At 49.3% G+C, this 24,955-nt stretch overlaps 1 protein-coding gene across 2 annotated transcripts in view; it reads right to left on the bottom strand.

The window, feature by feature from the left end:
- Window positions 1–2,602: 2,602 nt before the first annotated feature.
- The window catches only part of aftpha (aftiphilin a), a 23,877-nt gene continuing 1,524 nt past the window's right edge, over window positions 2,603–24,955 (bottom strand). The window contains exons 2-11 of one of the 2 annotated variants that reach the window (XM_051946293.1): window positions 20,523–21,989; window positions 19,219–19,361; window positions 17,856–17,988; window positions 17,049–17,105; window positions 16,782–16,904; window positions 16,089–16,149; window positions 5,264–5,347; window positions 4,772–4,895; window positions 3,514–4,458; window positions 2,603–3,452 (exon numbers count right to left, since the gene is read on the bottom strand). In XM_051946293.1, coding sequence (XP_051802253.1) covers window positions 4,317–4,458; window positions 4,772–4,895; window positions 5,264–5,347; window positions 16,089–16,149; window positions 16,782–16,904; window positions 17,049–17,105; window positions 17,856–17,988; window positions 19,219–19,361; window positions 20,523–21,953 — 2,298 coding nt within the window. In that variant the 5' untranslated portion in view covers window positions 21,954–21,989 and the 3' untranslated portion in view covers window positions 2,603–3,452; window positions 3,514–4,316. Of the gene's footprint in view, window positions 3,453–3,513; window positions 4,459–4,771; window positions 4,896–5,263; window positions 5,348–15,430; window positions 16,153–16,781; window positions 16,905–17,048; window positions 17,106–17,855; window positions 17,989–19,218; window positions 19,362–20,522; window positions 21,990–24,955 lie in introns of those variants that run through there. The other variant, XM_022214177.2, reaches the window with a different exon arrangement.

The following is a 24,955-nucleotide window of genomic DNA, read 5'->3' as shown; positions in this document are numbered from 1 at the left end:
GTGCGTCCTGATGTGCTCTATAAGCCTCCCAAATTTCATGGATGTAGGTGAAACGTGCTGGGGGGGCTGTTTGTTAAAAATACTGTAGGGGGCGCTATAGCATGTGCAGTGCCGAGATGCATACAGTGTTGTTCCTTGGGTCAATGGTGATGTGTGTGGTAATTTTTGTGAGCATTGGAGTATTCCTAACCTGTCAGAAAGGGCTTTGTTTTTCATGGCGATATTTGGTTGCTACGGCAACAGCGTTGCATGAAATGTCACACCCTTCACAGTGTGTGATTGTCAAGAGGTGAAGACTCGACTGACCAATTTCCAGCATGATATCACCAAGTTTGGGGCCATTGTACCTGAAAATATAAGGCCTTAAACTTACTATTACCAACAGGTGGCGCTATGACTTTTTCAAAATTTATGAGTGTGGATGTGTTCAGACTGGACCTGGTATCCAGCATGTGAAGTCTGAGGCAGATAGGATGTTGTTCAGCTGAGATATGAATCGTTAAATTTTCATGGCGAAACATCGAAATTGGTTTGGCCGCCACAGACACGCCCTTTGATGACAAGTCACCATTTTCACTGGGATGCATCATCAATGTGTTTAGGCTGTTGTCACTGCATTTGAAGTGAATATGATCAACCGGGTAACAATAGGGCATGAAAGTGTAAAAGATGTCTATTTCCTGAAACCACAAGGTGGCGCTATGACTGTCAATGAATATCCCTATGTGGATGACATCAGGACAGGACTGTCATCATACATGTAAAGTTTCAGGCAGATTGGAGCATGTTGAGAAGAATTAGACACCACTTCCTGTTTCATGGCGAACGATCAGTTGTTTGAGGCTCCGCCATGGCCACACCTTTTGGCTTCTGGTTGAGTTTTTGATAACTTTTCATCAGAAAGGTCTGGTGAATGTACTGGCCAAATTTCAGTTCTCTCAGACTTATCCACTAGGAGCTATAAATTTTGACAAATGTACAGCAAATTCAAGATGGCCGACTTCCTTTTGGGTTTAGGGTGTGGCTGTGATTGACTTTTTGGTGTGTCCTGATGTGGTGCATATGCCCACCAAATATTGTAGCTGTAAATAAAACATTGTGGAAGTTGGCCTAATGACCACTTTTTCAATTTTGCAGGTGGCGCTATAGAGCCATTTTTCCACACATATGCGCAACTCCCATAAAATATCAAATTTTTCGCCAGTCCTGATGTGCACGCCAAATTTCACGCGTTTTGGTTCATGATAAGGCCGCCAAAAAGGCAAGTCATTTCCCGAGGAGCGATTAAGTTTGAAAAATTTACAGCAAATTGAAGATGGCCGACTTCCTGTTGGGTTTAGGGCGTGGCTGTAATTGACTTTTTGGTGTGTCCAGATGTTCTGCATATGCCCACCAAATATTGTAGCTGTACATGAAACATTGTGGCAGTTGGCCTAATGACTACTTTTTCAAGTTTGCAGGTGGCGCTATAGAGCCATTTTGCCACGCACATGCGCAACTCCCATAAAATATCAAATTTTTCGCCAGTCCTGATGTGCATGCCAAATTTCACGCGTTTTGGAGTATGATAAGGCCGCCAAAAAGCCAATTTACTTTACGGGAGAAAAAAAAAAAAAAAAAAAAATAATAATAATAATAATAATAATAAACCCTAGGGTTTCAATAGGGTCCTTGGCACCGCTGGTGCCTTGGACAGTCGGTGCCCTGGCACCGCCTGTCCTTCGCACCCTCGGTGCTCGGACCCTAATAACATCTCCACAATGAAAACAGCTCCTTCCTGCCTGAACTCTGTCCTCCAGGTCGACACTCCGTCCATCTCTACGCTCGACCAACAAAAGGTTCCTGATCCAATCTATCCTTGATGCGTTTCTACCCTCAGATGTCCGTTGCCATAGATACAAGCGTCTGATAAATGACACTGTAGAATTTTACAACATGTAGACCCAGTTTACAACCTGCTGCATCTCCGATTGTTGTGGTTTTGTGTCATTGTGGTCGTTTTCTGTCTCTTTGTGGTCGTTTCGTGTCTCTTTGTGGTCGTTTCGTGTCTCCTTGTGGTCGTTTCGTGTCTCCTTGTGGTCGTTTCGTGTCTCTTTGTGGTCGTTTCGTGTCTCTTTGTGGTCGTTTCGTGTCTCTTTGTGGTCGTTTCGTGTCTCTTTGTGGTCGTTTCGTGTCTCTTTGTGGTCGTTTCGTGTCTCCTTGTGGTCGTTTCGTGTCTCTTTGTGGTCGTTTAGTGTCTCTTTGTGGTCGTTTCGTGTCTCCTTGTGGTGGTTTCGTGTCTCTTTGTGGTCGTTTCGTGTCTCTTTGTGGTCGTTTCGTGTCTCTTTGTGGTCGTTTCGTGTCTCTTTGTGGTCGTTTCGTGTCTCCTTGTGGTCGTTTCGTGTCTCTTTGTGGTCGTTTAGTGTCTCTTTGTGGTCGTTTCGTGTCTCCTTGTGGTGGTTTCGTGTCTCTTTGTGGTCGTTTCGTGTCTCTTTGTGGTCGTTTCGTGTCTCTTTGTGGTCGTTTCGTGTCTCTTTGTGGTCGTTTCGTGTCTCTTTGTGGTCGTTTCATGTGCAGCACTGGACCTTTAAAGACGTTCAACAGAAACTCAGGACGCTGCTGCTCTTTCTCTTAAATTATTTTAATTTCTTGTGTACACTAAAAGTAAAATTTACACACTTATAGTCTGAAAAGAACCTGGGCATGCACGATAACCTTTTGACAGGCTCTTCAAGTGATTCAGTTTGTTTCCATAGGAATTTTCCCGTACATTTTACAGTCCATAGTTTAACTGTACACAGTCTAAAGCCACAGTGAACTATGATTACATCCATTTCATCTTTACAATGTGCAAAATCCTCCTGGGAGACGGCCGACAGCAGAATGAACAGAATGTATAAAAACAGAAAGAAAGCAAACACATGAGCACAAGTTGGTCCCTTAATTTTTCACTGCCCTCAAACTCTCAGTGGTTTCAGCAACAAAGTTCCGTTTTTACCCCAAAAACAACAAAACAAGCAACATTGAGACCAGAAGCAGCCAGAGGAAACTTCTGTCTGATAGTCAGGTGGGATTCAAATAAAACGCCGTGGAGAACGTATTAAAAATCTGCATTAGATCACAGGAACAGAAGAACACAACGGAACCCGCAGGTTAAAGAAAATCTGGTTAAAACCTAAAAACGTTGAGCTGGATTTTGCAGGCAGTGTGGTTTGAGTCCATGAACAGATTCAGAGAGACGTTCTAGAGACCAGAACGTTCCCACCGCAGAACGTCAGCCGCAGAACGCATCCGAGTCAAAAGAACAAACGGGGAAAAGAACATGAAATCCCTGATTATTTACACTCATCTACACAGAACAATCAGCATTTTCAAGGTTCTGCCGGAGCTGTTCTCTAGAAGGTTTAGAACATCTAGAGAGAACGGCTGACGTTCTAAACCTTCTTCTAGAGAGAACGGCTGACGTTCTAAACCTTCTTCTAGAGAACGGCTGACGTTCTAAACCTTCTAGAGAGAACAGCTGACGTTTTAAACCTTCTTCTAGAGAGAACGGCTGACGTTCTAAACCTTCTTCTAGAGAGAACGGCTGACGTTCTAAACCTTCTTCTAGAGAGAACGGCTGACGTTCTAAACCTTCTTCTAGAGAGAACGGCTGACGTTCTAAACCTTCTTCTAGAGAGAACGGCTGACGTTCTAAACCTTCTAGAGAGAACGGCTGACGTTCTAAACCTTCTTCTAGAGAGAACGGCTGACGTTCTAAACCTTCTAGAGAGAACAGCTGACGTTCTAAACCTTCTTCTAGAGAGAACAGCTGATGTTCTAAACCTCCTTCTAGAGAGAACAGCTGATGTTCTAAACCTTCTTCTAGAGAACAGCTGACGTTCTAAACCTTCTAGAGAGAACAGCTGACGTTCTAAACCTTCTTCTAGAGAGAACGGCTGACGTTCTAAACCTTCTTCTAGAGAGAACGGCTGACGTTCTAAACCTTCTAGAGAGAACGGCTGACGTTCTAAACCTTCTTCTAGAGAGAACGGCTGACGTTCTAAACCTTCTAGAGAGAACAGCTGACGTTCTAAACCTTCTTCTAGAGAGAACAGCTGACGTTCTAAACCTTCTTCTAGAGAACAGCTGACGTTCTAAACCTTCTAGAGAGAACAGCTGACGTTCAAAGCTTCTGTTTAGGAACCACTGATCTAGAACCGAGCTGCTCGACGCCTCGCGTCCAAAAATCATAAAAAACTGAAAATCTGACTTTAAAAAGGATGTGTGAAAGGAGGAGGAGCAGCGGACAGAAAGGATAAAAGGGGCGGGGTCATGTGGGCAGAGTGGGTGGGGCTTCAGTCCGGCGTCGCCTGGCAACCCAGCGGCGTCAGCGTGGTGGGAAACATCAGGACTTTGGCCTGCATGAAGGACAGATCCGGCAGCGCAGCGATCACCTTAGACGCCTCCTCGCTGAGGTTCTCGTCTTTCCTCGGCCTCCTGCAGAACACAACAGGAACCGATCACAACTATTGATCACATGATTGATTATTGATCACATGATTACTGATCACAGGTAAAAGGTTCCACTGTTCTCTGCAGGATTGAAGGCGGATTCGTGGTTTCCACCACGTGCACATGAAAACCAGGCATGTGCACGTGCTTGGAGAACCTCCTCCAGCAGAGTTTCTGCTCCACATGGTACCTTCTGAGAGTCTGGGGGCGGAGCCAGCAGCTCATGACTCTGCCCCTTTCACTGCTCAAACACTCGGTTCTGCTGCTGGTGAACCGTGAAGGTGTGTATGGGCCTCACCTGGTGGAGGTGCTGGTCTTCTCCATGGTGGACATCAGGCGGGCGAAGGCGTCGGCCACCCGGCTGCCGGAGCTGCCGGGGTCCAGTTTGGAGGTGGTCAGTTCATAAAGCTCCGGATCCACACCTGGAACCAGGAGAACCAACATCAGAACATCTCTGCGTTTATAAGGGGGATTCTGGTGGGTTTGAACCAATCAGAAATCAGTACTGTTGATGAACCTCTGCAGAAACCAATGAATGACAGGAAGCAACAGTTTGGTAAAGACAGATGGAGGGGAAAAAGAAAGAAAGCGGGCTGATCAATGGACCAATCAACAGGCCGATCAATGGACCAATCAACAGGCTGATCAATGGACCGATCAACGGGCCGATCAATGGACCGATCAACAGGCCGATCAATGGACCGATCAACAGGCCGATCAATGGACCGATCAATGGACCGATCAATGGACAGATCAAAAGGCTGATCAACAGGCTGATCAATATTCTGACCTGGGATGGAGGTGGAGCTGCTGGAGCCTGAATCCTCCACAGGACCAAAGAAGTCGAGGTTTAAGAGAGACGAGCCTCCGCTGGCTGCAGAGGTGAAGGTTAACAGCAGAGAGCATGCAGCAGAATCAGGAGTTAGAACATCTACAGGAGCTTCACACAGCAGAACGTCCTCCTCCACACACAGCAGAACGTCCTCCTCCACTCACAGCAGAACGTCCTCCTCCACACACAGCAGAACGTCCTCCTCCACACACAGCAGAACGTCCTCCACACACAGCAGAACGTCCTCCACACACAGCAGAACGTCCTCCTCCACACACAGCAGAACGTCCTCCTCCACACACAGCAGAACGTCCTCCACACACAGCAGAACGTCCTCCTCCACACACAGCAGAACGTCCTCCTCCACACACAGCAGAACGTCCTCCTCCACTCACAGCAGAACGTCCTCCACACACAGCAGAACGTCCTCCACACACAGCAGAACGTCCTCCTCCACACACAGCAGAACGTCCTCCTCCACTCACAGCAGAACGTCCTCCACACACAGCAGAACGTCCTCCACACACAGCAGAACATCCTCCTCCACTCACAGCAGAACGTCCTCCACACACAGCAGAACGTCCTCCACTCACAGCAGAACGTCCTCCTCCACTCACAGCAGAACGTCCTCCTCCACACACAGCAGAACGTCCTCCACACACAGCAGAACGTCCTCCACTCACAGCAGAACGTCCTCCTCCACACACAGCAGAACGTCCTCCACACACAGCAGAACGTCCTCCACTCACAGCAGAACGTCCTCCACACACAGCAGAACGTCCTCCTCCACACACAGCAGAACGTCCTCCTCCACACACAGCAGAACGTCCTCCTCCACACACAGCAGAACGTCCTCCACACACAGCAGAACGTCCTCCACTCACAGCAGAACGTCCTCCACACACAGCAGAACGTCCTCCTCCACTCACAGCAGAACGTCCTCCTCCACACACAGCAGAACGTCCTCCTCCACACACAGCAGAACGTCCTCCTCCACACACAGCAGAACGTCCTCCTCCACACACAGCAGAACGTCCTCCTCCACACACAGCAGAACGTCCTCCACACACAGCAGAACGTCCTCCTCCACTCACAGCAGAACGTCCTCCTCCACACACAGCAGAACGTCCTCCTCCACACACAGCAGAACGTCCTCCTCCACTCACAGCAGAACGTCCTCCTCCACTCACAGCAGAACGTCCTCCTCCACACACAGCAGAACGTCCTCCTCCACACACAGCAGAACGTCCTCCTCCACTCACAGCAGAACGTCCTCCACACACAGCAGAACGTCCTCCACTCACAGCAGAACGTCCTCCTCCACTCACAGCAGAACGTCCTCCTCCACACACAGCAGAACGTCCTCCACACACAGCAGAACGTCCTCCACTCACAGCAGAACGTCCTCCTCCACACACAGCAGAACGTCCTCCACACACAGCAGAACGTCCTCCACTCACAGCAGAACGTCCTCCACACACAGCAGAACGTCCTCCTCCACACACAGCAGAACGTCCTCCTCCACTCACAGCAGAACGTCCTCCTCCACACACAGCAGAACGTCCTCCTCCACACACAGCAGAACGTCCTCCTCCACTCACAGCAGAACGTCCTCCTCCACTCACAGCAGAACGTCCTCCTCCACACACAGCAGAACGTCCTCCTCCACTCACAGCAGAACGTCCTCCTCCACTCACAGCAGAACGTCCTCCTCCACACACAGCAGAACGTCCTCCTCCACACACAGCAGAACGTCCTCCACACACAGCAGAACGTCCTCCACTCACAGCAGAACGTCCTCCACACACAGCAGAACGTCCTCCACACACAGCAGAACGTCCTCCACACACAGCAGAACGTCCTCCTCCACACACAGCAGAACGTCCTCCACACACAGCAGAACGTCCTCCTCCACTCACAGCAGAACGTCCTCCTCCACACACAGCAGAACGTCCTCCTCCACACACAGCAGAACGTCCTCCTCCACTCACAGCAGAACGTCCTCCTCCACTCACAGCAGAACGTCCTCCTCCACACACAGCAGAACGTCCTCCTCCACTCACAGCAGAACGTCCTCCACACACAGCAGAACGTCCTCCTCCACACACAGCAGAACGTCCTCCACTCACAGCAGAACGTCCTCCACACACAGCAGAACGTCCTCCACACACAGCAGAACGTCCTCCACACACAGCAGAACGTCCTCCTCCACACACAGCAGAACGTCCTCCACACACAGCAGAACGTCCTCCTCCACTCACAGCAGAACGTCCTCCTCCACTCACAGCAGAACGTCCTCCTCCACTCACAGCAGAACGTCCTCCTCCACACACAGCAGAACGTCCTCCTCCACACACAGCAGAACGTCCTCCTCCACACACAGCAGAACGTCCTCCACTCACAGCAGAACGTCCTCCTCCACTCACAGCAGAACGTCCTCCTCCACACACAGCAGAACGTCCTCCTCCACACACAGCAGAACGTCCTCCTCCACACACAGCAGAACGTCCTCCACACACAGCAGAACGTCCTCCTCCACACACAGCAGAACGTCCTCCTCCACACACAGCAGAACGTCCTCCTCCACACACAGCAGAACGTCCTCCTCCACTCACAGCAGAACGTCCTCCTCCACTCACAGCAGAACGTCCTCCTCCACACACAGCAGAACGTCCTCCTCCACTCACAGCAGAACGTCCTCCTCCACACACAGCAGAACGTCCTCCACACACAGCAGAACGTCCTCCACACACAGCAGAACGTCCTCCACACACAGCAGAACGTCCTCCACACACAGCAGAACGTCCTCCTCCACACACAGCAGAACGTCCTCCTCCACACACAGCAGAACGTCCTCCTCCACACACAGCAGAACGTCCTCCTCCACTCACAGCAGAACGTCCTCCACACACAGCAGAACGTCCTCCACACACAGCAGAACGTCCTCCTCCACACACAGCAGAACGTCCTCCTCCACACACAGCAGAACGTCCTCCTCCACACACAGCAGAACGTCCTCCTCCACACACAGCAGAACGTCCTCCTCCACACACAGCAGAACGTCCTCCTCCACACACAGCAGAACGTCCTCCTCCACACACAGCAGAACGTCCTCCTCCACACACAGCAGAACGTCCTCCACACACAGCAGAACGTCCTCCACACACAGCAGAACGTCCTCCACACACAGCAGAACGTCCTCCACACACAGCAGAACGTCCTCCTCCACACACAGCAGAACGTCCTCCTCCACACACAGCAGAACGTCCTCCTCCACTCACAGCAGAACGTCCTCCTCCACACACAGCAGAACGTCCTCCTCCACTCACAGCAGAACGTCCTCCTCCACTCACAGCAGAACGTCCTCCTCCACACACAGCAGAACGTCCTCCTCCACTCACAGCAGAACGTCCTCCACACACAGCAGAATGTCCTCCACTCACAGCAGAACGTCCTCCTCCACACACAGCAGAACGTCCTCCACACACAGCAGAACGTCCTCCTCCACACACAGCAGAACGTCCTCCTCCACTCACAGCAGAACGTCCTCCTCCACACACAGCAGAACGTCGTCCTCCACTCACAGCAGAACGTCCTCCACTCACAGCAGAACGTCCTCCTCCACACACAGAACGTCCTCCTCCACACACAGCAGAACGTCCTCCACACACAGCAGAACGTCCTCCTCCACACACAGCAGAACGTCCTCCTCCACTCACAGCAGAACGTCCTCCTCCACTCACAGCAGAACGTCCTCCACTCACAGCAGAACGTCCTCCTCCACACACAGCAGAACGTCCTCCTCCACTCACAGCAGAACGTCCTCCTCCACACACAGCAGAACGTCCTCCTCCACTCACAGCAGAACGTCCTCCTCCACACACAGCAGAACGTCCTCCTCGACACACAGCAGAACGTCCTCCTCCACACACAGCAGAACGTCCTCCTCCACACACAGCAGAACGTCCTCCACTCACAGCAGAACGTCCTCCTCCACACACAGCAGAACGTCCTCCTCCACTCACAGCAGAACGTCCTCCTCCACACACAGCAGAACGTCCTCCTCCACACACAGCAGAACGTCCTCCTCCACACACAGCAGAACGTCCTCCTCCACTCACAGCAGAACGTCCTCCTCCACTCACAGCAGAACGTCCTCCTCCACACACAGCAGAACGTCCTCCTCCACTCACAGCAGAACGTCCTCCTCCACACACAGCAGAACGTCCTCCTCCACACACAGCAGAACGTCCTCCTCCACACACAGCAGAACGTCCTCCACTCACAGCAGAACGTCCTCCTCCACACACAGCAGAACGTCCTCCTCCACACACAGCAGAACGTCCTCCTCCACACACAGCAGAACGTCCTCCTCCACACACAGCAGAACGTCCTCCTCCACACACAGCAGAACGTCCTCCTCCACTCACAGCAGAACGTCCTCCTCCACTCACAGCAGAACGTCCTCCACACACAGCAGAACGTCCTCCTCCACACACAGCAGAACGTCCTCCTCCACTCACAGCAGAACGTCCTCCTCCACACACAGCAGAACGTCCTCCTCCACACACAGCAGAACGTCCTCCACACACAGCAGAACGTCCTCCTCCACACACAGCAGAACGTCCTCCACACACAGCAGAACGTCCTCCACACACAGCAGAACGTCCTCCTCCACACACAGCAGAACGTCCTCCTCCACACACAGCAGAACGTCCTCCTCCACACACAGCAGAACGTCCTCCTCCACTCACAGCAGAACGTCCTCCTCCACTCACAGCAGAACGTCCTCCTCCACACACAGCAGAACGTCCTCCTCCACTCACAGCAGAACGTCCTCCTCCACTCACAGCAGAACGTCCTCCTCCACTCACAGCAGAACGTCCTCCTCCACACACAGCAGAACGTCCTCCTCCACACACAGCAGAACGTCCTCCTCCACACACAGCAGAACGTCCTCCTCCACACACAGCAGAACGTCCTCCTCCACACACAGCAGAACGTCCTCCTCCACACACAGCAGAACGTCCTCCTCCACACACAGCAGAACGTCCTCCTCCACACACAGCAGAACGTCCTCCTCCACACACAGCAGAACGTCCTCCTCCACACACAGCAGAACGTCCTCCTCCACACACAGCAGAACGTCCTCCTCCACACACAGCAGAACGTCCTCCTCCACACACAGCAGAACGTCCTCCTCCACACACAGCAGAACGTCCTCCTCCACTCACAGCAGAACGTCCTCCTCCACACACAGCAGAACGTCCTCCTCCACACACAGCAGAACGTCCTCCTCCACACACAGCAGAACGTCCTCCTCCACTCACAGCAGAACGTCCTCCTCCACACACAGCAGAACGTCCTCCTCCACTCACAGCAGAACGTCCTCCTCCACTCACAGCAGAACGTCCTCCACACACAGCAGAACGTCCTCCTCCACACACAGCAGAACGTCCTCCTCCACACACAGCAGAACGTCCTCCTCCACACACAGCAGAACGTCCTCCTCCACTCACAGCAGAACGTCCTCCTCCACTCACAGCAGAACGTCCTCCTCCACACACAGCAGAACGTCCTCCTCCACTCACAGCAGAACGTCCTCCTCCACTCACAGCAGAACGTCCTCCACACACAGCAGAACGTCCTCCTCCACACACAGCAGAACGTCCTCCTCCACTCACAGCAGAACGTCCTCCTCCACACACAGCAGAACGTCCTCCTCCACACACAGCAGAACGTCCTCCACACACAGCAGAACGTCCTCCTCCACTCACAGCAGAACGTCCTCCTCCACTCACAGCAGAACGTCCTCCTCCACACACAGCAGAACGTCCTCCTCCACACACAGCAGAACGTCCTCCTCCACTCACAGCAGAACGTCCTCCTCCACTCACAGCAGAACGTCCTCCTCCACACACAGCAGAACGTCCTCCTCCACTCACAGCAGAACGTCCTCCTCCACACACAGCAGAACGTCCTCCTCCACACACAGCAGAACGTCCTCCTCCACACACAGCAGAACGTCCTCCACTCACAGCAGAACGTCCTCCTCCACACACAGCAGAACGTCCTCCTCCACACACAGCAGAACGTCCTCCTCCACACACAGCAGAACGTCCTCCTCCACACACAGCAGAACGTCCTCCTCCACACACAGCAGAACGTCCTCCTCCACTCACAGCAGAACGTCCTCCTCCACTCACAGCAGAACGTCCTCCACACACAGCAGAACGTCCTCCTCCACACACAGCAGAACGTCCTCCTCCACTCACAGCAGAACGTCCTCCTCCACACACAGCAGAACGTCCTCCTCCACACACAGCAGAACGTCCTCCACACACAGCAGAACGTCCTCCTCCACACACAGCAGAACGTCCTCCACACACAGCAGAACGTCCTCCACACACAGCAGAACGTCCTCCACACACAGCAGAACGTCCTCCTCCACACACAGCAGAACGTCCTCCTCCACACACAGCAGAACGTCCTCCTCCACACACAGCAGAACGTCCTCCTCCACACACAGCAGAACGTCCTCCTCCACTCACAGCAGAACGTCCTCCTCCACACACAGCAGAACGTCCTCCTCCACACACAGCAGAACGTCCTCCTCCACACACAGCAGAACGTCCTCCTCCACTCACAGCAGAACGTCCTCCTCCACTCACAGCAGAACGTCCTCCTCCACACACAGCAGAACGTCCTCCTCCACTCACAGCAGAACGTCCTCCTCCACTCACAGCAGAACGTCCTCCACACACAGCAGAACGTCCTCCTCCACACACAGCAGAACGTCCTCCTCCACTCACAGCAGAACGTCCTCCTCCACACACAGCAGAACGTCCTCCTCCACACACAGCAGAACGTCCTCCACACACAGCAGAACGTCCTCCTCCACACACAGCAGAACGTCCTCCTCCACACACAGCAGAACGTCCTCCTCCACTCACAGCAGAACGTCCTCCTCCACACACAGCAGAACGTCCTCCTCCACACACAGCAGAACGTCCTCCTCCACACACAGCAGAACGTCCTCCTCCACACACAGCAGAACGTCCTCCTCCACACACAGCAGAACGTCCTCCTCCACACACAGCAGAACGTCCTCCTCCACTCACAGCAGAACGTCCTCCTCCACACACAGCAGAACGTCCTCCTCCACTCACAGCAGAACGTCCTCCTCCACTCACAGCAGAACGTCCTCCACACACAGCAGAACGTCCTCCTCCACACACAGCAGAACGTCCTCCTCCACTCACAGCAGAACGTCCTCCTCCACACACAGCAGAACGTCCTCCTCCACACACAGCAGAACGTCCTCCTCCACACACAGCAGAACGTCCTCCTCCACACACAGCAGAACGTCCTCCTCCACTCACAGCAGAACGTCCTCCTCCACTCACAGCAGAACGTCCTCCTCCACACACAGAACGTCCTCCACACACAGCAGAACGTCCTCCTCCACACACAGCAGAACGTCCTCCACACACAGCAGAACGTCCTCCTCCACACACAGCAGAACGTCCTCCTCCACACACAGCAGAACGTCCTCCTCCACACACAGCAGAACGTCCTCCTCCACACACAGCAGAACGTCCTCCACACACAGCAGAACGTCCTCCTCCACACACAGCAGAACGTCCTCCTCCACACACAGCAGAACGTCCTCCTCCACTCACAGCAAAACGTCCTCCTCCACACACAGCAGAACGTCCTCCTCCACACACAGCAGAACGTCCTCCTCCACTCACAGCAGAACGTCCTCCTCCACACACAGCAGAACGTCCTCCTCCACACACAGCAGAACGTCCTCCTCCACACACAGCAGAACGTCCTCCTCCACACACAGCAGAACGTCCTCCACCAACAACTTCTCAAACTCCAATCAGCTGATCCCAGTTCTAAACATCTGGAAACCAGCGTCCTAAACCACCATAGAGAGTCCAAACAGACTAAATCTGACCTAAATAAGTTTCTCCAAAATGACAAATATGATTCAAACAGATGAACATAAGCACTGCAGTTTTGTTGTTCTGCGTCTTGTTCTTGTCATCTTGTGTCTTTTTTGTCATTCATGGTAGGGGTGTAACGGTACACGTATTCGTAGCAAACTGTTCGGTACAGGCATGTTCTGTTCAGAGGTGTACCACGGTACAAAAATGTTAAAACTATAAAGAATGTACACAATTGTTTTAATTGTGAAACTTCGTAGTGTCCACAGTTGCAGTGGACCTTCTCTGGCTCACAGTAAAGAAAGTAGGCACTAAAAACAAGCAGGAGTTTCCAGGGAACCACAGGATGTGACGGATCGTTTATTCTCCTGCCGGAGCTTCATGGCTAATGCTAGCAACAACGAGAAGAAGTAGAGCTGGAAGACGCTCCGACGTCATTAAAATCACCTGTTTGGAATCACTTCGGTTTCCCAGTGAAGAAAAAGTAGAAGAACAAGTGGACAAGATGAAAGTCATACGCTGACACTGTGAAGCGGTCCTCAGCTCTGCATCCAACAACACGTCAAACTGAGACACACATTAGAAAAAGCTCCATCCAAGATTAACCCTTTAAGCGCCAAAGTCGCAATATTGCGACAAGCAACATTGCTGAACATAACAAGCCATAGCTTCAAATATACTGCCTCGTGCAGTTACTACTTTATACCAGGAGATGGCGGACATCTGGAACTTCAATCTGAGCATCAGTTGTGGGCGTGTTTTCATTCAAAGTTTTGGAGTTTACAGAGTTTGAAAACTGAGGAGACGAGACTCGCCGTCGGAGCGTATCAGAGCACAAGACGGCACATTTTAGAGTGAGAAAACTCACCGTACCGAGAGGTCTGCTCAACGCTGACAAAGTACTTTGTAAAATAATGGCTTACTCATATTCTGAAGAGGAATATTCACCCTCTGATGAAGATGTTCAGTCGTCCACTGAGACAGAAAGTGCCGCTGCGTCTGTGCGTAACGGCAGCGGGTCGGTGTGCCATGACAGTCCACGAGCAGCACATAGTGGAGCCGATGCTTCGCTTCGGGGGGGCAGGAAGGGACGTGGTGGGTGTAGCTGGAGTGGTCAGAACACCGCTAATGATGAGGGGGATAGCGGGGGTTGAAAAAAAACGCGGAAATAGCAGCAGACACGGGAGAAAATGCACTGATAACGGTGGAGGCTGCAGTGACGTTCACGGCCCCGTCGTAAATGACGATGATGATGATGGCTGGGTTTGATTGACAGATGAGGAAGAGTTTCACAAGTGGATCAGACATTTTGATAAGCCTGTTGGGTATCGTGTAGACAGGGATCTGACAAATTCTGAGCCAAGAAAAGCCATCTTGATCGACAAACATCAATAAAATTATGTAATCCATATGTCCGCCGCCTGGTGATGTCATAATATGCAAATTAGATGAGTGAATTTACTCCCATCATAAACTTTGGGTCATACTGATCATTTTTCTCATTTACAGTTTGCCTTTATCTCCAACCATTTTCAAGTTACGACCTTGAGAAAAAAATGATATCAAAACTGAATATTTTATTGAAAAAACTGGCGCCTAAAGGGTTAACTATCCCCACTGCTAGGAAAAAACAGCAAACTGTACAAACGATGCTCCCAGCATCATTTCATCAAATCCTGCCTAGCATTTCAGAACGGGCTAAAGCAATAACCAAGTCCATGGTGTTTTCATAGCAGCAGATCTACGGCCATACTTGTTGAGAACTGAGGTTTTGAACTTATGAAGGTCAGCTTACATTAACTTTACATTAGGGCTGCAACTAACGACGCGTCGACTAATCGTCTGAGCACGATGCGCCATCAAAAGCGGAAGTGAGCGTGAGATCACCATCCGACGGGAACGCAGAACACGGACGGACATTGGTGCTGCATCGTGCATATATTATGTATGCACGATGCAGCGCGGACGTCCGCGTTCTATCGTAAACACGGATGTCAGCGTTAACTATACAGCTGTATCTAAACGCGGACGTCCGCGCTGCATCGTGCATACATAATATATGCACGATGCACCGCCGATGTCCGTCCGTGTTCTGCGCTCCCGTCGGATGGTGATTTCTGTTGCATTGCGCGCTCACTTCCGCTTTTGATGACGCATCGTGCTCAGACGATTAGCTGACGCATGGTTAGTTGCAGCCCTATTTTACATTATTGCTCTTTGCTACAGATAAATGACTAGATTGTGTATTTTTTTAGCTTACTAGTATATTTATGCTGGTAAACAAGAGCCAAACTAAATTGTATTGTTTTTAAAAAGCAATTAGATTAAAATATATTTCCTATTTTAGGTGATAGAGCCCGTTATGAAGTTCCTTCTCGTTCACACTTCAGCCAGAAAGTCAGACCAGCTCTGATATCAGCAGGTTTTTTTTCATTTTTCCCCTTAACTGAGAACCAAACCGTGACTTCCGTGCCAAAATATGTACCAAACCGTGATTTTTGTGCACCGTTACACCCCTAGTTTATGGAGACAATGTACCAGCCTGACTTGGAGGTTTTACACTTTATTCTAATTCTACATTTCTCCTCTTCTGAATCCATTCAATGGTTGTGATCTGATGAAACTCTTCTATCTGTTCTCACCACGTTTTATTTCTGAAGATATTGAAACGTTAAGATGGCTTCACAGATGTTTTTGAAGGTGGAAACAGAAGATTGCCAGATTTAAAATTATGAAACTGTTCTAGTTCAGCTAAAGGACGGTGGAGGGTCTCTGCTGCCTGGAAGGACTTCGATTAACGGGGATGATTGGAGGGTCGGGTCACCTACCGTCCAGAGGGTTGGTAAGGCCACTGCTGCTCCAGTCAAACTGGACGGGTGGGAGCGCCTCCTGCTGGAGGAGACACACAGACACACCTGTTCATAAACAGCGCCCCCTGCTGTTCGCAGGTCACACAATGACCCACAACCCTTCTTCCCTCAGTCACATTTACTTTAATTCAATGGGCAGAAGGGCTTCACATTTTACTAAACGTCTGGAGCAGCTTCAGTGGAAACCAACTAAACAACCACAAACACACAAAAATCCTCACAAAGACACAACAAATGATCACAGAGACACAAAACAACCACAAAGAGACACAAAACAAACACAGAATGACACAAAACAACCACAAAGAGACACAAAACAACCACACTAACAAACAAAACAACAAAAAGAGACACAAAACAAACACACTGACAAACAAAACAACCAGAAAGAAACACAAAACAACCAGAAAGAAACACAAAACAACCACAAAGAGACACAAAACAACCACAAAGAGACACAAAACAACCACACTAACAAACAAAACAACAAAAAGAGACACAAAACAAACACACTGACAAACAAAACAACCAGAAAGAAACACAAAACAACCACAAACAGACACAAAACAACCACAAACAGACACAAAACAAGCAGACCAAAGAGACGTGCTGAAGCTGCCGGGTCCAGACTACACCTGTTGCTGGGTTCACCTGCACTGAGTCAGAGGAACCGGAGCTTTTCTCTGGAGCTGCTGCAGGTGTCTGTCCGATGGAGGCGATCATCTCTGCTGCAGAAACGGGCTTCACCGGCTCTTTGGTTGGTTCCAGCATCCCCTGAAACACAGACACACCTTCACCTGAGCAGCAGGAGGCGCTGCAGAGCCCAGACTTCCCCACTGAGGGCTCAGTAAAGGCTGACCTCCCCTCATCACTGACTAATGTTTCTCTGATCAGCTCTGGACCGACCAGTGAACTCACCAGGCCGGCGGCGTACATCGGCACGATGACCGGCTGCTTCTTCTGTCCTGTGAACAGCTGAAAACACCAGCAACACGTTAATAACAGTAAGATTATTACGAACAGGAATAAAAAGATACTCACTGAAAGACACACAAACGCTTTAATATTTACAAGATGAGAGAATTTAATTTTATCTGACATGTTGCTTTGTAGGGCTGCTCAGTGTCGTAGTGGTTACCACTGTCGCCTTGCAGCAAGAAGATCCCCGGTTCAAATCCCGGCCTGGGCCTGGGATCTTTCTGCATGGAGTCTGCATGTTCTCCCTGTGCATGCGTGGGTTTTCTCCGGGTACTCCGGCTTCCTCCCACAGTCCAAAAACATGCTGAGGTTAATTGGTTACTCTAAATTGTCCGTAGGTGTGAATGTGAGTGTGATTGTGTGTCTGTATATGTAGCCCTGTGACAGACTGGTGACCTGTCCAGGGTGTCCCCTGCCTTCAGTCAGCTGGGATAGACTCCAGCACCCCCCATGACCCTAGTGAGGATAAAGCGGTGGATAGAGGATGGATGGATGCTGCTTTGTGGCCATGGCGTGTCTCTTTGTGGCCGTTTTGTGTCTCTTTGTGGCCGTTTTGTGTCTTTGCAGTTATTTTATGCCTTTTTGTGGTGGTTCTTGGTTGATTGAAGACTTTTTCACATTGTGACGAGTAACAGGGGTTAAGGACCTCTAAAGCAGAGTGTAGATCCGCTGAACTGTGCAGAGGACTGACTAGATGTTCCACATTGGATGCTCTGAGGTTCTTGTGTGTCTGTGTGCAGGACTCACTATGTTGCGGGTGTCGATGCCCAGGCAGCAGAGCAGGGCCTTGTTGCAGTGCGAGCCGCCCCACTGGTACCGGAGGCCCAGAGCCTCATGGATGTCCTGTAGCTGCATCCACACACTGCCACGCCCACCAGACCTGCAGCAGCCAATCAGATGCAGTCACACAGTAGCAGCAACACATGACGCTGACCGACCAATCACAGAGCTGCAGCGGTCGTCTACTCAAACCCTACAGCTCCATGACTGGACCTTCCTCAGTCACTGGATTTGATTTGTTCAAACTAAATTAATCTCTGATCCAATAAAAGAAATCAGCTGGTTCTGAATCTCCTGTATTGGAGTTCTGGTGGTCGAAAATGATTTGAAAACTGTCCAAAAATTTTCTAAATCTGACTGAAAATGAATTGAAAATAAACCAACATTACCAAAAAGTGCCCACAGTAACTTGAAAGTTGTTCAAACTGAACCAGAAAATTATTAAAATACCTCCAACGTATCCGAGTTGCCCCAAAATACCCAAGATTTTCCAAAATATACTGAGAAAACTGTACCAAATGACACATAAAACGGTAGGAAATGACTCGAAACAGTTAGAAAATGACTCAAAACGGGTAGAAAATAATTTAAAAATGATCCAAAATGACTCAGAAATAGTACAAAATGACAAGAAATTGTCCAAAACAGGTAGAAAATGACTCAAAACTGATCCAATATGGCTGAATAAAAATAGTCCAAAGTGACTAAAAATGGTATAAAATGATTCAAAAGTGGTATGGAATGATTTATAAATGGTAATAAGTGACTCAAAAATAATCCAAAATGAATCAAATACATGATCCAAAATGACTCAAAAATAATACAAAATGATAAAAATGATCCAAAATGACTCAAAAATAGTAGAAAATTACTCAAAAAGTTATACAAAGTGACTCAGAAATGGTCCAAAAAGATTCAAAAATGGTATACAGTGATTCAAAAATGGTAGAAAATGAGCTACAAGCATCAGTATTATGGGATGCATCCTTGTGTGAACAGTTTGGAGTCCTAGAAACGATCATTGGTGCTTGGATGTTTTTCTGGTTTCTGATATTCCACCAGAGGAAACTTTAAAAAGGTGATTGTGGGTGAACTTTAATGTCAGCAGGTGGCTGGTCAGAACAATTAGAGATGATGGAAGAAGAAAGCAGACACGGTTCATGACGTGGAAAAATAATAGTCTATGAAGGTCAAACATGCAGAGGAAGCGTTTTCCTGTGATGCACTTCTTTTTCTAACATTTTAATCTGATGTTTGTGAGGCTCGTTTACTCTAACAAACGACCACTTCAGAGAACGTTTCTGGTGGAGTTTAACCTCTGAGGACTCACCTGCTCTCGTCCTCGGCTCCAGGTGCGTCCTCCGGAGGCTCCAGCAGGACCTTCAGAGGAACCACGTGGTCGTCCAGCGGCCGGGCGGCGGTCTGAGGAAAGCTGCTCTGAAACAGCTTCTCCAGGCGGCTGGACAGCGACGCCTGCAGAGACCACAGCAGCAGTTTACAGCAGAAAACATCCAACGCTCTGTCACTTCTGTCTAACCCCTCTACCTGCACCGCACACCTTCAGTAAAAATAATAAATATCTATGGCAGGCGGAGGCAAAACTGTCCCAAAGGCGCACAAAAAAACAAAACAAGAAAAAACCTGCCCAAAGAGAGCAAAGACAAGACAAATCAAGAAAAATGAGAAGCAAAGGATGAAAAATGTAAAAACCGTGAAACTAAAATAGAAAAACGAGACACAACCGAGGACCAGAAAGAAACATAACTGCCCCAAACACACACAAACAAGACAAAATGACACAAGACAAAAAAATGACACTAAACTCGAAAAACGAGACGGAAAATCACCAGAAACAAACAAAACTGTCCCGAAAACACACAAAAATGAGACAAAACAAGAAAATCAAGACCCAAAACGGCAAAAACGAGACAGAAAATTACACTAAGCAAGAAAAACGAGATACACACAACAACCAGAAACTAACAAAACCAAAAAATGAGAGAAAACAGCAGATAATAATCAAAGATGGAACTACAAAAGCACTCAGAGAGTGCAGACCTCCACCAAGGATAGAGAGGAAAACAGGAAACCCATGCAGTAAAGGATCATGAGCTGGAATCAAACCTGCGTCTCTGACACAGTTCTGTTTATGAATCACCTTCTTAACCAGCTGAGCTATCTGGACACCTTGCTCCAATTTGTTGGACGACATACTAACCTATGATGTTTTTGTCATATTTTGGACCACATACTAAACCACATACTAAAAAATTCAAAGTGATCCAGAATCCAGGATCCTTTCCAGATTGCCACCAAAATTAAATCAGCTCTTCCTCTTACCATAGTCTACATCCCCTCAAAATTTCATGTGAATCTGCCCAGGTGTTTTTGAGTTATCTTGCTAACAGACAGACAGACAGACAGACAGACGGACGAACAGACGGACACACAAACGCCGGGTGTCACATAACCTCCTTGGCAGAGGTAACAAAACAACCACAAAGAGACACAACAATGAAGACATAGTTCTGAATAATTCCAAAATGAGACTGAAGTGAGGAATTATTTAAGGATTGAATATCCTGGTCTTTGGTCCAGACTGGTTCTGACCAGTCTATCTCCTGCAGTGCTTACCGTCTGTCTGTCCGTTCGGCTGGTTTCCTCACTGACTGCAGCAGCTTCACCTTCGTGCCACTCCTCCTCCTCTTGATCTTCCTCCTCCTCCTCCCTGACCCCTACAGGATGACCAACGTTCTGCTCGGAGCTGAACGCCGCCCACGACTCTCCGTCCTGCTGCTCCCCGAAGGCGCTCCATCCACCGTCCACCTCGCCGCCGTCCGCCGAGCTGAAGTTCCCAAAGCTATCGCTGACGGGGAAGCTGCCGAACCTCCCTCCGTTCTCCGCCTGGTTCCCGTCGCTGTGGAACTTGGGGGAGTTGAAGTCCCCAAAGTCGTCGTCCTGCTCACTGCCGGCGGCGATGGCTGAACTCTGCGACCGGCTCTCGTCCGGCTGCGCCTCCGGCTGCTCGAAGTCCGCAAAGCCATGCCCACCGAACGAGCCGACGTCTCCGAACTCCCCGAAGTCCTCATCATCTTCGGCCAGCTGGCTGTGGTCGGCGGGCGTGGCCGGCTCGCCCTGCGGTGGCGGCGACGGCACCGAGCCCGTGGTGCTCACATCGCCGTACTCCTCCAGGGCGTCGGTGGACAGTGGCCGGCCCAGCGACGTCTCGGAGCTCTTCTCGTCCGACTGACCCGCCTCACTGTGGTCGGCGGGTGACAGGTCGGCGTCGCTGCAGCCCTCTTTGGATCCGTCCCTGTCGGTGTCATCCAGCCCGTTCAGAGCCAGAGGGTGGGTAGTGCAAACCACCTCCTGAGCAGAGGCCTCGTCCCTTTGAGAGTCGGAGCCGCCCCGGTCCGTGTTGCAGGATCCGCCCGGACTCTGAGTGGGATCGGATCCAGTTCTGTTCGTGTCCCTGACATAGTCCTGTGAACAGGTTTCCAGCTGTACGGTACAGTCCTCTGATGGGTCGGTTAAGTCCTCGTTCGCCGGCTGGCTGACGTGTCCTTCGGCATCAGAAAAAGCAGCAAAGTCTGCAAAATCGTCCTCCAGGCTGCCGGCGGCACCGCCCGAGTCCTCGGTGGATGTTAGTTTTATGTGCGAGTGGACAGAATTCTGAGAGGACGGGCTTCCCTGAACATCAAACCCGTTCGTTAGCACCTCTCCACCATTGCAGTCGGTGGGCTCTGGGGATCCGGAGAGGGCCTTCCTGACGCCCCGGTGGCTCGCCGGCACCACGCCGTTGGCTTTGGGAAGCTCAGTACCCAGGGTGCCATTGGAGGAGCCAAAGCCCACCAGACCTCTGCTGCCGAGGAGCTCTGGGGGGGAGGTGGCTGTCAGAGCCTGGGTCTGGTTGAAGGTGGTAGGGGTGTCGAACTCGGTGAAGCTGATGCTGTTCGGGACACCGGAGAAGGGGCCAAAGACTTCAGAGTCCGAGTCCTCTTCCTCTGCGCCGTCCTCCATCGGCGGTGGTGAGGACGGGTACATCCGGATCACATCAGGCTCCATGGTTCTCTGGCGATATACGAATCCTCCGGACTACACCTGAGACAACCAGAAAAGACAGGATCAGAAAGAAAAACTCACAGAAATGTGTCAGTAAAATCCAGCAGAACTCCTCAGAACCCGCTGGTTCTTCATCTGCAGGAACTATAGGATCTTGACTGAAGGTTCTACCTTCATTCTCTCAATATTCTTGGTAGGTAAAGATCTGACTTTTCAGTTCTTCACCCACCATTAGAGCAAAAATTCTGACCCACACTGTTTAACTGTTTACATTATGGTGCATCCCATAATACTAGTGCTCAACCAGGCTCATTGTTCAGACTGAGACTAATGGATGGATTTAAACTGTTCTGATGTCAGTTTCTACCAGAACCCAGATGTGTTTCTCCTCCTAAATGTCATGGTTCTATCTGCTGGACTGATGAAGTTCTGAGGCTCAGAAATGATGGAAAAAGTCCATTAAAAAGTGATAAATATGGACCCACCTCTATGGACTTCAAGGACCTGGAATGTTCTAAGCGAGACTAAACTTAAAGACTGGAAGCAGGAAAGGAGAACGTCCCCTGGAGAAAGTTCGAGAGCAGACCTACCGACAACTGGAGAAAGTTCTAGAGCAGACCTACCGACAACTGGAGAAAGTTCTAGAGTAGACCTACCGACAACTGGCAAAAGTTCTAGAGTAGAACTACCGACAACTGTTCTAGAGTTCTAGAGTAGACCGACTCTACAATTTTCTCCAGTTGTCAGTAGGTCTACTCTAGAACTTTTTCCAGGGGACGTTCTCCTCCATGGACTTCAAGGACCTGGAACTCTGGAAATATTCCCAGTCTGAAGGTAGAACTCTGATCATTGATAAAGTCACTGGAGATGAAGAACCAGATGTTCTGAGGTGGTCAGGAAAGAACTTTAATTAAGAGATTTTGTCGCAATTTCATCCATTTTGTGATATTTTTGGTCCTTATTGTGGTAAATCTGGTATTTTTTGTTGTAAATTCATTACTTTGTGTTGGAATATTGTGTCTTTTTGTGGCGATTGTGGTAGTTTTTGTGACAATTTTGATACATTTCATGGTAGTTTTGGTACTTTTTGTTGTAATTTGCCATGTTTTTCTTGGCATATTTGAACCTTTTATGGTAGTTTTGGCTCTTTTGTGGTGAATTTGTGTGTTTTGTGGTAATGTCTGTTTTTGTGGTTATTTTTGCTTTTATTCAGCCAAATTTGAGTTTTAGTCAAAAATCTGGACTCATCTCTATGGACTTCAAGAACCTGGTCGGTCGTTTATGTGGCGACTGATCAGATAAATGTTTTCTGGCTTTTCAAACATACAGAATGAATAAAAGCAGCTCTGGCTTGCACTTTCACGAGCCGAAGCAGAGATTTAATTAGTGAAGCAGCAGCAGACTGTTGTTAAACTGACGGTAATAAGGTGGTAATGAGAACCCAGAGAGCAGTAAGTTAGAGGAACAAAACATCCACGGTGATCGACAGCTTAATGCCGTCCAGTGAAAAACCTCCAGAAGATAACTATGCCTCTGCAACCCTCACAAATCAATCATCCTGGTCCCCGTCTATCAACATTCCTCCAGTAAAACACAGATCTTATCATCACTGGACTGGAAAACAATCCTGGTTTAGCGCCACAAGGATTTTCTGAGTCCGTCTCAGCTTTGTATCTGGAAACTGAACACACACACAAAAAAAACTGAGACAAAACGTCCACAAACAGACACAAAGCAACCACAAAACGATCACGAAGATACACAAAATCACCACAAAGAGACACAAAACAGCCACACAGAGATGTAGTCAGGAACTTGTCCAAGGGTTTCTGGAGGAACTGATTACATGAACAAACAGCAGCCTATAAGCTGGAGGTGGGTGGAGCCTGCAACACCTTTATCTCCAGGAACACCTGGCAGCAGGTAGATTCCACCAGGACCAGAAAGACCAGTTAAACCATGAAGGACATTTCAGATTGAGATGTTTATTTTAGCGCTCAGCGGCTACAGACAGGAAAAGAAAAGTTTTTAACCCTCCTGGTATGTAGCCAGTCACACTGACCCGTTTTAAAGTGAAAAATCTAAATAAATAAAATGTTAAAAGTATTTTTTCAGTATAAAACTCTGTCTGCTCGGCTCGTAATTATTACTTATTATTCCCAGATACATCAATTGACAACAGCAATTTTTTAAAAAAAAGCTGTTTTTCACATTCACACTGTTCTGTCTAAATTTAAACCCAGGAACTGTGCTGTTTTCTAGGGCTGGACTCGAATATCCGAATATTTGTTCGTTACGGCACTATCCGGATATTAATTTTGGTATCCGAATATTCGCACCCCCCCACCCCCCGTCGGACATTACCGGGCGACTCTGACGTCACGCTTCACTTCGTTGCATAAACACAAGACAAGATGCTGAAGACCTCCACTGTTTGGGAATTCTTCACTTTAACTGAAGACAAAACGAAGGCAAAATTTGGACCCGGGAGACCAGACGAACGGATCCGAATATTCGGGCCGTCTGCACCGCCGTGCCGAATATTAAAAAGTAAAACAGTAAAAAGTCACATTTTGATGTCAAAATGTGACTTTCTTTGACTGTAATTTACAATAAAAAAGGTTAGGGTTGAATATACATCCTGGTTATTTTGGATTTTCTCTGGTTTCTGCTGTTTTTGGGTAATTAAACATTACTGTTCCGGAGAAACGAACAAGAGAGTTTATGTGTGAAATATTTTAGTAAAAACTGTCTGAAACCTGCTAAAATCTTCATTATATCTGTAAAAGAAAAACCCTGAGATTTCACTGCTTTTTTTTACACGTTGAGCACATCGGACCTACAACCACTAAAAATAATCGATTTCAACAGAGAGAATAAAGGTTTCCCCGATCTGAACTGCGTTTTATCAGCTCAGTCTGGATGTGATCAGCCCAGACGGAAATGCTTTCAGACCCGGACCTGCTCAAACTTCTGCATTAAAGAATCAATGGAACTTTGTTGGC

This window comes from Acanthochromis polyacanthus, chromosome 3, assembly GCF_021347895.1.
Source record: "Acanthochromis polyacanthus isolate Apoly-LR-REF ecotype Palm Island chromosome 3, KAUST_Apoly_ChrSc, whole genome shotgun sequence".
Classification (NCBI taxonomy): Eukaryota; Metazoa; Chordata; class Actinopteri; family Pomacentridae; genus Acanthochromis; species Acanthochromis polyacanthus.
Note: the sequence above shows the minus strand (reverse complement) of the source record. Positions and strands in the feature narration are given on the sequence as shown.